The sequence below is a fragment of the Mesoplodon bidens genome (assembly GCF_964165515.1).
Source record: "Mesoplodon bidens genome assembly, chromosome: 3".
Taxonomy (NCBI): domain Eukaryota; kingdom Metazoa; phylum Chordata; class Mammalia; order Artiodactyla; family Ziphiidae; genus Mesoplodon; species Mesoplodon bidens.
This window is the reverse complement of record NC_138178.1, coordinates 53,093,791-53,107,516: the sequence shown is the minus strand read 5'-3', so window position 1 is coordinate 53,107,516 and position 13,726 is coordinate 53,093,791. Positions and strand designations below refer to the sequence as shown.

Below are 13,726 nucleotides of genomic sequence, written 5' to 3'. Positions count from 1 at the left end.
TATACATTCACTATTTTACGATTACTTAGGAGACTTCTCAAGGGCTTTCAGGACCTTTGAGGATTCTCCTCCATTTGGTTTATGACACCTCAAGGAACTTCTCTGCACCAAATTGCTTCTGAACACACAGGAACGAAACAGGCCTTATAAATTTTAAATCAGATACCAAAGATTTCTCTTTGAAAAGAGTCTCCGAGTTGACTAGTGACAAATAACATAATGTACAGCCAAGTTTTATAAGAGACAAAAATTGTAAAACAAATACTGCAGGATACACTATTCCAAAGAAGAGGAAACATGAGAAACAAGTAGTGACAATCTTTTTATTGTTTACTGAAAAATACAGCTCTGGAAAGAGTCTATTGCATTGTGTACTGAACACAAGGTCTGACATTGCAAGTATACATGACGTAACAGTATAACTTATATAAAACGATACATATTGTACATAGAGACGGTGCCCACCCCTCTAAACACTAAAATTTAATGGAATGAAGTCAAGTCTTTTATTAAATGAGAAATGTAAACATCGCAACCATAAACAAAGTGCTCTAAGCAAAGAACTTTGAGATTGTTTTGTTGTGACATCTATCTACCTGGAGTTAGGAATGGTGTGGCCTAGGAAAAACTTAGCCAAATAGAAAGCTAGCACTCTCAAGAAGCTCGTCCCGGGGAGTGGGCTGCTGATGCCTGAGACAGGCTGCCACCCTGGCTTCTGCGGAGCCCTCAGGTCCACTCTGACCATTAATCCATGTCTTGGGGCTAGTTTGAGGCGAGTGGGAAGAGGACCAGGTAAGAGGAAGCTTCTGTCATGACTCCTTATCCTGTACCAACTCTACAGGATAAGGACACCTAGCATTTTTGACGTGTACCTGCCACTCTCAGTAAACAATGAAATGTGCTTGAGAAGAAACATACTAACATTGGGAACAAAAGCCATCTTCTATACAGTCTTCAGATTCCTTTCAGCCATGTTTTCACTAAGCTGCTTGAAAAGAGGCTGCTACTATATTGCCAGTCACACAGGCTAGGATCAAGGGTAACAAAACTCCTCCCATTACAACTGCTAATTCAGATGAGTTAAAACTAAACACAGGGACTTCCCTGGTGGCGCAGTGGTTAAGAATCCCCCTGCCAATGCAGGGGACAAGGGTTTGAGCCCTGGTCCGGGAAGATCCCACATGCCGCGGAGCAACTAAGCCCGTGTGCCACAGCTACGGAGCCTGCGCTCTAGAGCCTGCGAGCCACAACTACTGAGCCCGTGCCACAACTACTGAAGCCTGCGCTCCTAGAGCCCGTGCTCCACAGCAAGAGAAGCCACCGCAACGAGAAGCCTGTGCACCGCAACGAAGAGTAGGCCCCGCTCGCTGCAACTAGAGAAAGACTGCATGCAGCAACAAAGACCCAACGCAACCAAAAATAAATAAATAAAATTTATATTAAAAAAAAAAGACTAAACACAAATTTATTAGAGAACCAAAATCGATCTCAATTATTCACATGGCAACAGAGTCAGGTGCTGCAACAGCATTCACATTCCAAGGTCAGCTTTAACTATAGCCACACTTCCCTCCAAACTGAGAAAGCCCCGTGTGGAGGAAAACATACAAGACTACCACCACCAGCTCCTCTCCAAATACTATCAGGGCTCAGAAAGCTCAGTAGAGATAACAAACGCAAAAAATAAAAATTAAAAAAATAAAGCACATCTCAATATATACACACAACAGAGGAAGACTACTCTCCCCCTGGGCTTCCTTGGCATTAGGCAAGCAAGGCTACTTGCAATAACAGTGCCTAAGCTGACTATGGCAATGCTCACAAGAGAAATAAGGAATTACAAAGTTCCTTTATTCATAGGTAATCAAGGATTATTAAATGAGCTATTAAATAAAACTAAGACAACAGTCTCACCATCAAAGGAAATTTTCTTCCTGCCCGAGATGCTTTTATAAATGAGATGTCACAATATCCCAGATTCCTTACTTAATATTAAACTATTAATGCACACAGGACATCCTCAGAGCTCAAGCATGAGTAACATTAATATTCTCAGATATTTCTATACTTTACGGATCAGCAAATATTTAACCAGACTATCCGTTTAAGAGATGTGTATGTCACCAGTAATAACCGACTCTATATTTTTCTTAACCTGTTCATCAAAGAATACCATGCTCCAATAGGAATGAAGCCCAGTTCAGTGGGTATCTTGTTCCCCTCAACTCTGCACAATAGATTTCACTATTCAGTCTCTATGTCCTTGCCTCTTCTATGACTCACCTAGTTTAAAAAAAATCTTGTAACAAGGTGGAAAATTGTAAACCCCAGCAAAAACATTGGTATTAGTGCTGAAGTAAGCCTTGGCGGAATAACTATAATTGCTTATGGGACTGTTTACAGCCTTGCTAGAAACCCTATTCCTCCTGAATCCCTAGATTGAAAAATTCAAATAATTTAAACATGAGAGGGGATTTCTCTGATAAAGGTCTAGTTCACGTGTAAGGTTCTGGTCCCTGGAATGATGTGGGGCTATAAGCCAAATACTGGCTGCGTTTCCATTTTAAACATGTCTGTTATTCTCCCCACCACAGTACTGTCAAATTCTCCCATCTCTCACATCACTAGTGAGTCCTCTCGTTCGCTGCTTCTATTTCTTTTGGCTGTTCTACTGCACATAGGGGATTCACTGAGCTTCTCACTTAAATGTGTAGGGAATTTACATTTCACACTATCAGCTTCCTAAAAGCCATCAACTGGGAACAATGGCTCTTTACAAAGGAAACCAAAAGCGTTGTTTGGAAGCTGAACAAACATCTTAGATACTCCTATAAAGGGAATGCTGTATCTGTCAGCAAAACCCAGAGACATTTACAAGATCTAAAGGTTATATGGGCTATGTTAAAAGTGTGAATTTGGCAGTTTAAGTCCAATTTTTCACTACACCATTTGGGGAGAAGTACTAGTCAATATCACAGGAGCAAATTATAAGTGTCAACACCTCCCTACTAGCTTGTTTTCCTCCTGCTTTTCGTAAACTTCTGCCAGCTCCAGGGAAGCCTGTTCCAGGGTACATCACTCAGCAACCTGCAGAGCTGCTCAGAGATAGAACAACAGGCTTCACCTCAACTAATCCAGCAGCAAGCACTCAGCTGGTAAACACTGCCTTGGGGCAGAGCCCATGGAAAGCCTTGAGCCCAGGAAAGACTTACAGAACTTGCACAAAAATTCTTGGTTTTATATCATCTTCCCAGGAAGTTGGAAAATAATTGGTTTTTAGTTAAAGAAACATAATCTATGCTCAAAAATGCGATGTAATGTAATGCTTCAAACAAGCAAAATCGCGAATGAAAAAACTAGAGGAAAATACAGTCTAAATCAATAGCTTACTTTGGTTAAATGATCATAGTTAGTCAGTGCAATGTATTATTATAGTTAGAAGCACGGCCTACCATGTTCTCATAAAACAGGGTACCAGTGAAGGATGTGAAAACGGTTCACAGAGATAATAGCCCTTTAGCCTTCTGTGACTTCAAAACTCGAAAAGACAAAGGCTAACCAGGATTTGACCTTCAGATACTTACTTGCCCAACACAGGCCGAGTTAAGAGACAGCTAAACATCTGATTCTTATTCACTTACGGTGTTCTCAGGGAGTTCCTGTTTGGACACTGATGGTTCTCAACCTGGCTGCACATCAGAGTCATCTGGGAAGCTTTAAAAAATCACCAAATGCCCAGACCAATTAAATCTGGAGGGTGGAGTCCAGAAATCAGTATTCTTTATGCTTTCCCAGGTAGTTCTTTCTAATGTGCAGCCTGGCTGCACACCACTGATGAATCCCTTTCAGAAAGCTGTTGCATGAAAGCCATGCTGTATCTAGATAGTTTGTTTTTTTCTAATTCCACCAGGAAAAGGGATTTTTAGAAAAAGGCACCGTTGCGCTTCCTCTAAAGAGGCAGCTTACTGTTTGAGAAGCGCTGGTCCTTGGAGGTTATCTGGAGCGCTGGTTGAAGAGGAGGGAGTCCTTGTCTTGGCAAAGCAGGCAGAGTTTCAGGCTTCGGCAGCTGCCTCCAGAGACAAAGAAAGCCCAGATGCCCGTGAGCACCAGGATGATGTATGCCAACACCAGATTTAATCCAGAATAAGGACTTATGAAGGTCTGCAAGGGGAAAATAACAGCAAGCTTATTAAACATGTGGAGTAACCAAAGAAAAAGGAAAATATGAAATACTTTCAATAGCTGAGGTGTGTTTCACCAAACATGTGATGTACGTCATGCACCCACAAAGACACATAGGACTAACCTAGTCAACAGACACTAGCCCGTAAGTCTGTTTCTGTGTAAGTGAAATGGGACTGAGGTGAAACTAAAATAACACCGTAAGGCGCTTATGACAGGTTCTGGCACAGGGTATCTGAGAATAGTCCTGATAACAATCATTGCCACGTGGGGCAGAGTTAGTGTTGTCCCAGCTTCCCCAAGTCCTCCGTGTTGGTCTCCATGGCACACGTGGCACACTGAGGGCAGCAGCAGGATGGGCCATCGAGCGTGCCCAAGGTTCTGTGCTGTGTACTTATCACCTGGATCACACATTCCAGTCCCACGATGATAACCTGTGAGCTAAGGGCCCATTTCATAGAAGAACAATCTCAGATTGAAGGACTCGACAGGCTAGGCAGCTAGGAAAAGTGAAGCCAGATCTGGCTCTCAGAGTGAAAAGATGCTGGGTGTAGGAGAGCTTTTGACTAGAGTGAAGCAGGGGGCATCTCTGTCTAGCTGAGGATGGGCAGGGAAGTGCCCAGGGCTGGTGAAGATGCAGGAAGGCTGAGACGCGGAGAGTTTATTTGCCTTGAGCAAAAGGACAGCTTTTTAGAGGTGGGAACTGTAACCTGGCCGCCAAGCTTCCCTTTGGGTCTGTGGAGAGAAAATACTGGGTTGGCCAAAGGTTCATTCTTCTTTTTCCCGTAAGATGGTTCTAGTAGCACTTAGTTGTCTTTCACTTCATTCAAAACAATTTTGTTAGATTGTATGTGACAGCTGTCATATCGGCGTGCATTTAAAAAAAGACATCAAAATTGGTGACTTTTTGTGTAGCCATCTTAATATTGAAGATGGAGAGAAAAAGCAACATTTTCAGCATATTATGCTTTATTATTTCAAGAAAGGTAAAAACGCAACCGAAATGCAAAAAAGATTTGTGCAGTGTATGGAAAAGGTGCTGTGACTGATCGAACGTGTCAAAAGTGGTGGGCAAAGTTTCGTTCTGGAGATTTCTCGCTGGACCATGCTCCACAGTTGGGTAGACCAGTTGAAGTCGATAGCAATCAAATCAAGACATTAACTGAGAACAATCAATTTTATACCAGGCGGCAGATAGCCAACATACTCAAAATATCCAAATCAAGCATTGAAAATCATTTGCTCCAGCTTGGTTATGTTAATCGCTTTGATGTTTGGGTTCCACATAAGTGAAAAAAACCTTCTTGACTGTATTTCCACATGCGATTCTCTAGTTAAACGTAATGAAAACGTTCCGTTTTTAAAACCAATTGTGATGGGCAGTGAAAAGTGGATACTATACAACAGTGTGGAACGGAAGAGATAGTGGGGCAAGCAAAATGAACCACCACCGACCACACCAAAGGCTGGTCTTCATCCAAAGAAGGTGACGTTGTGTAGATGGTGGGACTGAAAGGGAGTCCTTTATTACGAGCTCCTTCCGGAAAACCAAATGATTAATTCCAACAAGTACCGCTCCCAATTAGAGCAACTGAAAGCAGCACTCAACGAAAAGCGTCCAGAATAGTCAACAGAAAAAGCATAATCTTCCATCGGGATATAATGCAAGACAACATGTTTCTTTGATGACCAGGCAAAAAACTGTTACAGCTTGGCTGGGAAGTTCTGATTCATCCACCACATTCACCACACATTGCAGCTTCGGATTTCCATTTATTTCGGTCTTCACAAAATTCTCTTAATGGAAAAAATTTCAATTCCCTGGAAGACTGTAAAAGGCACCTGGAACAGTTCTTTGCTCAAAAAGATAATCAGTTTTAGGAAGACAGAATTATGAGGTTGCCTGAAAAATAGCAAAAGGTAGTGGAACAAAACAGTGACTACACTGTTCAATAAAGTTCTTGGTGAAAATGAAATATGTGTATTTTGACTTAAAAAACCGAAGGAACTTTTTGGCCAATCCAATATATTCAAATGGCAACCCTAGAAGGTAATCAGAAGCCAGACCTAATGAAATACCCAACAGAAGATAGATGTTACATAACCAGGGCCCAGTTTTTAACCATTTCTGTGTTAACTGGCTCTTAGAGTTAGCAAGAAAGTGAGACAAGTCCAGGTTACTTTAGTAAAAATCCTTAGTATTAAGGGAACGTGAGGGACTAGCATCTTTTTCAGCTGCACAATTGCTGAGGGTTCCAAAAGTTCATTTAAAAACTGCTGATGAGATGCTGCGAGGTACTAGTGCAGACCACAGTGCCCATCCTAATGAAGCTTATATGCCAGTAAGGGAGACAAGTAATGAATGAAGAAACAAATAATTCCAAATGGTGATGAATGCCAGGACAGAATAACTACAACTGAGATGGTGCTAGCATAGGTAAGAACAAGGCGATCTACCTACGGGGCGTCAAGGAAGGCGCTGAGGAAGCAGCATTTAATCTGAGACTTACAGGAGGAGGAGGGAGCCAGCCTGGTGTAGACCAAGGGAGGGAACCAAAGGAGGGCAAAGAGTTCATTGCAGCTGAGAACCTGAGAGTTGATATAAATGATGTGTAGGGATGGAAGGGCAAGCACTGAGATAGGAGAGGAAGGCAGGGGCCAGCTACACAGCCTGTTGGTGAGGAGGGTGAATTTTATCCTCAGTGCAGTGGAGGTGCACAGAAGGGTTTTAGGTCAGGGAGCTGAATGATTTTAGATTATTTATTTGTCTATTTTTTGGCTGCCCTGCACTTGTGGGATCTTAGTTCCCCGACCAGGGATTGAACCCGGGCCATGGAAGTGAAAGCACCAAGTCCTAACCACTGGACCACCGAGGAAGTCCCATGATTTTAGATTTTTTAAACTGCAGATAATGGATTCAAGGAGGCTATGGTGAAAGCAGGGGGACTAGTCAGGAAGACTCTGCACTGAATGAGGAGGGTACAGGTTGGTGACTTAGTCCAGGGTAATGGTGGCAGAGATGGAGAGAGCAGATGATAGGAAGTGATGGGAGTTGCTGGTGGATGGAATGTGAGGGAAAGGGAGAGGCCAAGAATGACTTCCATGTTTCTGGCTTTAGGCAAATGGCGGTGCTATTTAATGAGATACAAAAAGACTTGAGGAAGACCAAGCTTAAAAGACTTGGACTTAATAAGAACCTGCTGTATAAAAAAAATAAAGCAGTCTTAGAAGCGTGGTTGGACAGAAGGCAAAATGCGCTAGAAGCATGAGAGAAGAAGCAGAGACAGAGTTTGCGGAGATAACGCTTTGAGAAATTTTGCTGCGATGGGAACCAGAAAAAAAAGTCATAGCTCGAAGGAGAACAGGCAATAATGAAGAGTTTTATTTCAGATATGTCTATATGCTGGTGAAGAAAGGGATAGGCTGGTGATGTAGGAGAGAGGGCACAGTCAAAGGAGTAAAGTCCCTAAGTAGGAAGGAATTAGGTCTGAAGCCCAAGTGGAGGGACTGACTGGCCTTTTTTTTTTTTTTTTTTGACTGGCCTTTGATAGAAGAAAGGATACTTCCTGTGCTGGGCCAGGGTAAGGTGGGGAGATGGGTTCTTCTTAACAAACAAGAGGCTCTGACTGGGTCAGTCTGTCACCTCTGCCCAGCAGGGGTAGCAGGGGGAGTGCCTCCAAGGCACCTCACCGTCCTCACCCTCACCCTGCCTGCACATGCCCTTGGATTCAGGATACAAAGAGTGACAAGATAAGGTCCCATCACTGATGATCAAACTCTAATTAGAGAGGTAGATGCAAAAACTGTATCAAATAAAATAATGCTGGCCGGGGAGAGGGGTTATAACACAGCTGTAAATAAGGGCTAGTGATAGTGCTGAGTCAGAAATGTGCACCTTTTCCAGGGAGGCCTCAGGTGAAATGCTCAGGAGTTTTCCAAACTGACCTAGGTTAGCAGTCATTGCAGATAAACCAGCACGAACAAAGGCACTCCCAGCTGGGGAGCCACACTGGATCAATTTAGATGGAGGGTACGGTGTGAACCATGGGGACCAGCAAGAGGTAAGGTGTGCACCAGTAAAATCAGTAAGAGGCTTACGTCAAACAAAGAAGTCTGGGTTTTACTCCACTGGCCTCTGCTACAGCTCTTCACCCTCTCCTCCCCAGTACACCTGGCTTCAGGACACCTGGCTCCTGGGGCTCTGCTACTTCACTAAGTTGCTCCTTCTCAGTCTCCTTTGCTGGCTCCTCTTCTTGCCCCAACCTCAAGGCTGAAATGCCCCAGGCCTTACTCCTTGGGCCTGTTCTCTTGTCTGCTTATACTCACTTCTTGTAATCATCTCTTCGAGCCTGGATTTCTCTCCCAAACTCCAGACTTTTTCATCCAACTGCCTAACTGACTTCTCCACTTCAATGTCCAATAGGCGCCCCCAAGGTAACGTGCCCAAAGAGAACTCCTGATCTCCCTCACAAGCTTCGCCATCCCAGCTGATGGCAAGTCCATCCTTCTAGTCATCCAGGCCAAAAACTTTGAAGACATCCTGGGCTCCTCTTCTTCTCTCCCTTGCCTTATCCAGTCTGTCAGGAAATACTGTTGGCTCTACTTTCAAAAATATGTCCTGAAACTGAATATTTCTCATTATTTCCACTGCTATCTCACCCAAGTTGTCACCATCCTTCTCTTGATGACTGTAATCTCTTCCCCCATTACAGTCTACTCTGAACACAGCAGTCAAAATGATCCTTTTAAAACGTGATTCAAGTCATATCCCTGTACTCAACACCCTACAATGACTCCCATTTCACTGAGAGTAAAAAGCTCAAATCTTGCATTATCTAGATGTGGTTCTCATTTCCAACCTCTACTTCCACCCCCAACTTCAAATCTGTGACAGTATCTGCTACTAACTTACCCAGGCGCACTGGTTCTGGCCACCCTCACTTCCATAAACATGCCAAGCATGTTCTTTAGTCTTAGGACTTTGCCACTGGCTGCTTTAGTCTTGGATGCTCTTTCTCCAGACAGCCACATGGCCAACTTGACTTTTTTGTTCAAGTGTCATCTTCACAATGAAGCCTACTTTTGACTACATAGTTCAAAAATTCAACATCCCCAGCCCACACAATCTGGAACCCTTTTAACCTGCTCTACTTTCCCTTTTTTTCCCATAGCACCTATCAATTTCTAATATACTATAAAACTTTTTATTATGTCTATTGCTTACTGCCTCTCTCTCCACCAGATGGTAAAGGCAGGGTCTTTGTTTTTTTCACTAAATTGTTTTGTTCGCCTAGAACAGTGCCTGGAATATAGAAGGCTATTTGTCAAATGAATAAATGGCCAACTAGATCCATAAGGATATTTTCTTTTTCTTGCAACTTCCTTTCTGTTTATTAAAGTGTACATAGTAGAAAATTTGGAACATACCAAAAACCATAAATAAAAGAATCCACCCAAAAATGAAAGCTGTTAATATTTTAACACACTCTCTCACCAGTGTTTTTTCCATTAAGATTTGCCTTTATGGTCCTGAACCAAGATGGCGGAGTAGAAGGACATGCTCTCACGCCCTCTTGCGAGAACACCAGAATCACAACTAGCTGCTGGACAATCATCAACAGGAGGACACTGGAACTCACCAAAAAAGATACCTCACATCCAAAGACAAAGGAGAAGCTACAATGAGACAGTAGGAGGGGCACAATCACAGTAAAATAAATCCCATAACTGCTGGGTGGGTGACTCACAGACTGGAGAACACTTATACCACAGAAGTCAACCCAGTGGAGTGAAGGTTCTGAGACCGACGTCAGGCTTCCCAACCTGGGGGTGCAGCAACGGGAGGAGGAATTACCAGAGAATCAGACTTTGAAAGCTAGTGGGATTTGACTGCAGGAGTTCGAGAGGACTGGGGGAAACAGAGACTCCACTTTTGGAGGGCACACACAAAGTAGTGTGCACATCGAGACCCAGGGGAAGGAGCAGTGACCACAGGGAAGACTGAACCAGGCCTACCTGCTAGTACTGGAGGGTCTGCTGCAGAGGCAGGGGGTGGCTGTGGCTCACCATGGGGACAAGGACACTGGCAGCAGAAGTTCCAGGAAGTACACCTTGGCATGAGCTCTCCCAGAGTCTGACATTAGCCCCACCAAAAAGCCAGCTAGGCTCCAGTGTTGGGTTGCCTCAGGCCAAACAACCAACAGGGAGGGAACCCAGCCCCACCCATCAGCAGTCAAGCAGACTAAAGTTGAGCTCTGCCCACCAGAGCAATAGTCAGCTCTACCTACCACCAGTCCCTCCCATGAGGAAACTTGCACAAGCCTCTTAGATAGCCATCTCCACCAGAGGGCAGACAGTAGAAGCAAGAAGAACTACAATCCTGCAGCCTGTGGAACAAAAACCACATTCACAGAAAGATAGACAAGATGAAAAGGCAGAGGGCTATGTACCAGATGAAGGGACAAGATAAAACCCCAGAAAAACAACTAAATGAAATGGAGATAGGCAACTTTCCAGAAAAAGAATTCAGAATAATGATAGTGAAGATGATCCAGGACCTCAGAAAAAGAATGGAGGCAAAGATCAAGAAGACGCAAGAAATGTTTAACAAAGACTTAGAAGAATTAAAGAACAAACAGAGATGAACAATACAATAACTGAAATGAAAAATACACTAGAAAGGGGCTTCCCTGGTGGCGCAGTGGTTGAGAGTCCGCCTGCCGATGCAGGGGACACGAGTTCGTGTCCCAGTCTGGGAAGATCCCACATGCCGCAGAGAGGCTGGGCCCGTGAGCCATGGCCGCTGAGCCTGCGCGTCCGGAGCCTGTGCTCCACAACGGGAGAGGCCACAACAGTGAGAGGCCCGCGTACCAAAAAAAAAAAAAAAAAAACCACTAGAAGGAATCAATAGCAGAATAACTGAGGCAGAAGAACGGATAAGTGACCTGGAAGACAGAATGGTGGAATTCACTGCTGTGAAACAGAGTAAAGAAAAAAGAATGAAAAGAAATGAGAACAACCTAAGAGACCTCTGGGACAACATTAAACACAACAACATTCACATTAGAGGGGTCGGTCCCAGAAGGAGCAGACAGAGAGAAAGGACCAGAGAAAACATCTGAAGAGATGACACTTGAAAACTTAACTAACATGGGAAAGGAAATAGTCACCCAAGTCCAGGAGGCACAGAGAGTCCCATACAGGATAAACCCAAGGAGAAACACGCCAAGACACATATTAATCAAATTGGCAAAAATTAAACACAAAGAAAAATTATTGAAAGCAGCAAGGGAAAAACAACGAATAACATACAAGGGAACTCCCATAAGGTTAACAGATGATTTCTCAGCAGAAACTCTACAAGCCAGAAGGGAGGGGCATGATATACTTAAAGTGATGAAAGGGAAGAAACTACAACCAAGATTACTCTACTCAGCAAGGATCTCATTCAGATTCCATGGAGAAATCAAAAGCTTTACAGACAAGCAAAAGCTAAGAGAATTCAGCACCACCAAACCAGCTCTACCACAAATGCTAAAGGAACTTCTCTAAGTGGGAAACACAAGAGAAAAAAAGGACCTACAAAAACAAACCCAAAACAATTAAGAAAATGGTCATAGGAACATACATATCGATAATTACCTTAAACGTGAATGGATTAAATGCTCCAACCAAAAGACACAGACTGGCTGAATGGATACAAAAACAAGACCCATCTATATGCTGTCTACAAGAGACCCACTTCAGGCCTAGGGACACATACAGACTGAAAGTGAGGGGATGGAAAAACATATTCCATGCAAATGGAAATCAAAAGAAAGCTGGAGTAGCAATACTCACATCAGATAAAATAGACTTTAAAATAAAGAATGTTACAAGAGACAAGGAAGGACACTATATAATGATCAAGGGATCAATCCAAGAAGAAGATATAACAATTATAAATACATACACACCCAACATAGGAGCACCTCAATACATAAGGCCAACTGCTAACAGCTATAAAAGAGGAAATCGACAGTAACACAATAAGAGTGGGGGACTTTAACACCTCACTTACACCAATGGACAGATCATCCAAAATGAAAATAAATAAGGAAACAGAAGCTTTAAATGACACAACAGACCAGATAGGTTTAATTGATATTTATACGACATTCCATTCCAGATTACACTTTCTTTTCAAGTGCGCACAGAACATTCTCCAGGATAGATCACATCTTGGGTCACAAATCAAGCCTCAGTAAATTTAAGAAAATTGAAATCATATCAAGCATCTTTTCTGATCATAACGCTATGAAATTAGAAATCAATTACAGGGGAAAAAACGTAAAAAACACAAACACATGGAGGCTATATAATACGTTACTAAATAACCAAGAGATCACTGAGGAAATCAAAGAGGAAATCAAAAAATACCTAGAGACAAATGACAATGAAAACACGATGATCCAAAACCTATGAGATGCAGCAAAAGCAGTTCTAAGAGGGAAGTTTATAGCTATACAAGCCTACCTCAAGAAACAAGAAAAATCTCAAATAAACAATCTAAACTTACACCTAAAGGAACTAGAGAAAGAAGTACAAACAAGACCCAAAGTTAGCAGAAGGAAAGAAATCATAAAGATCAGAGCAGAAATAAATGAAACAGAAACAAAGAAAACAATAGCAAAGATCAATAAAACTAAAAGCTGGTTCTTTGAGAAGATAAACAAAATTGATAAACCATTAACCAGACTCATCAAGAAAAAGAGGGAGAGGACTCAAATCAATAAAATTAGAAATGAAAAAGGAGAAGTTACAACAGACACCACAGAAATACAGAGCATCCTAAGAGACTACTACAAGCAACTCTATGCCGATAAAACTGACAACCTGGAAGAAATGGACAAATTCTTAGAAAGGTATAACCTTCCAAGACTGAACCAGGAAGAAATAGAAAATATGAACAAACCAGTCACAAATAATGAAACTGAAACTGTGATTAAAAATCTTCCAGGGCTTCCCTGGTGGCGCAGTGGTTGAGAGTCCGCCTGCCGATGCAGGGGACACGGGTTCGTGCCCCGGTCTGGGAAGATCCCACATGCCGCGGAGCAGCTGGGCCCGTGAGCCATGGCTGTTGAGCCTGTGCGTCCAGAGCCTGTGCTCCGCAACGGGAGAGGCCACAACAGTGAGAGGCCCATGTAACGCAAAAAAAAAAAAAAAAAAAAATCTTCCAACAAACAAAAGTCCAGGACCAGATGGCTAAACAGGTGAATTCTATCAAACATTTAGAGACGAGCTAACACCCATCCTTCTCAAACTCTTCCAAAAAATTACAGAGGAAGGAATACTCCCAAACTCATTCTATGAGGCCACCATCACCCTGATACCAAAACCAGAAAAGGATACTACAAAAAAAGAAAATTATAGACCAATATCACGGATGAATATAGATGCAAAAATCCTCAACAAAATACTAGCAAACAGAATCCAACATCACATTAAAAGGATCATACACCATGATCAAGTGGGATTTATCCCAGGGATGCAAGGATTCTTCAAT

At 42.7% G+C, this 13,726-nt stretch overlaps 1 protein-coding gene across 1 annotated transcript in view; it reads right to left on the bottom strand.

Moving 5' to 3' along the window:
- Nucleotides 1-253: 253 nt before the first annotated feature.
- The window catches only part of APH1B (aph-1 homolog B, gamma-secretase subunit), a 41,085-nt gene continuing 27,612 nt past the window's right edge, over nt 254-13,726 (bottom strand). The window contains exon 7 of the mRNA XM_081227085.1: nt 254-4,161. Coding sequence (XP_081083211.1) covers nt 3,994-4,161 — 168 coding nt within the window. The 3' untranslated portion in view covers nt 254-3,993. The remainder of the gene's footprint in view (nt 4,162-13,726) is intronic.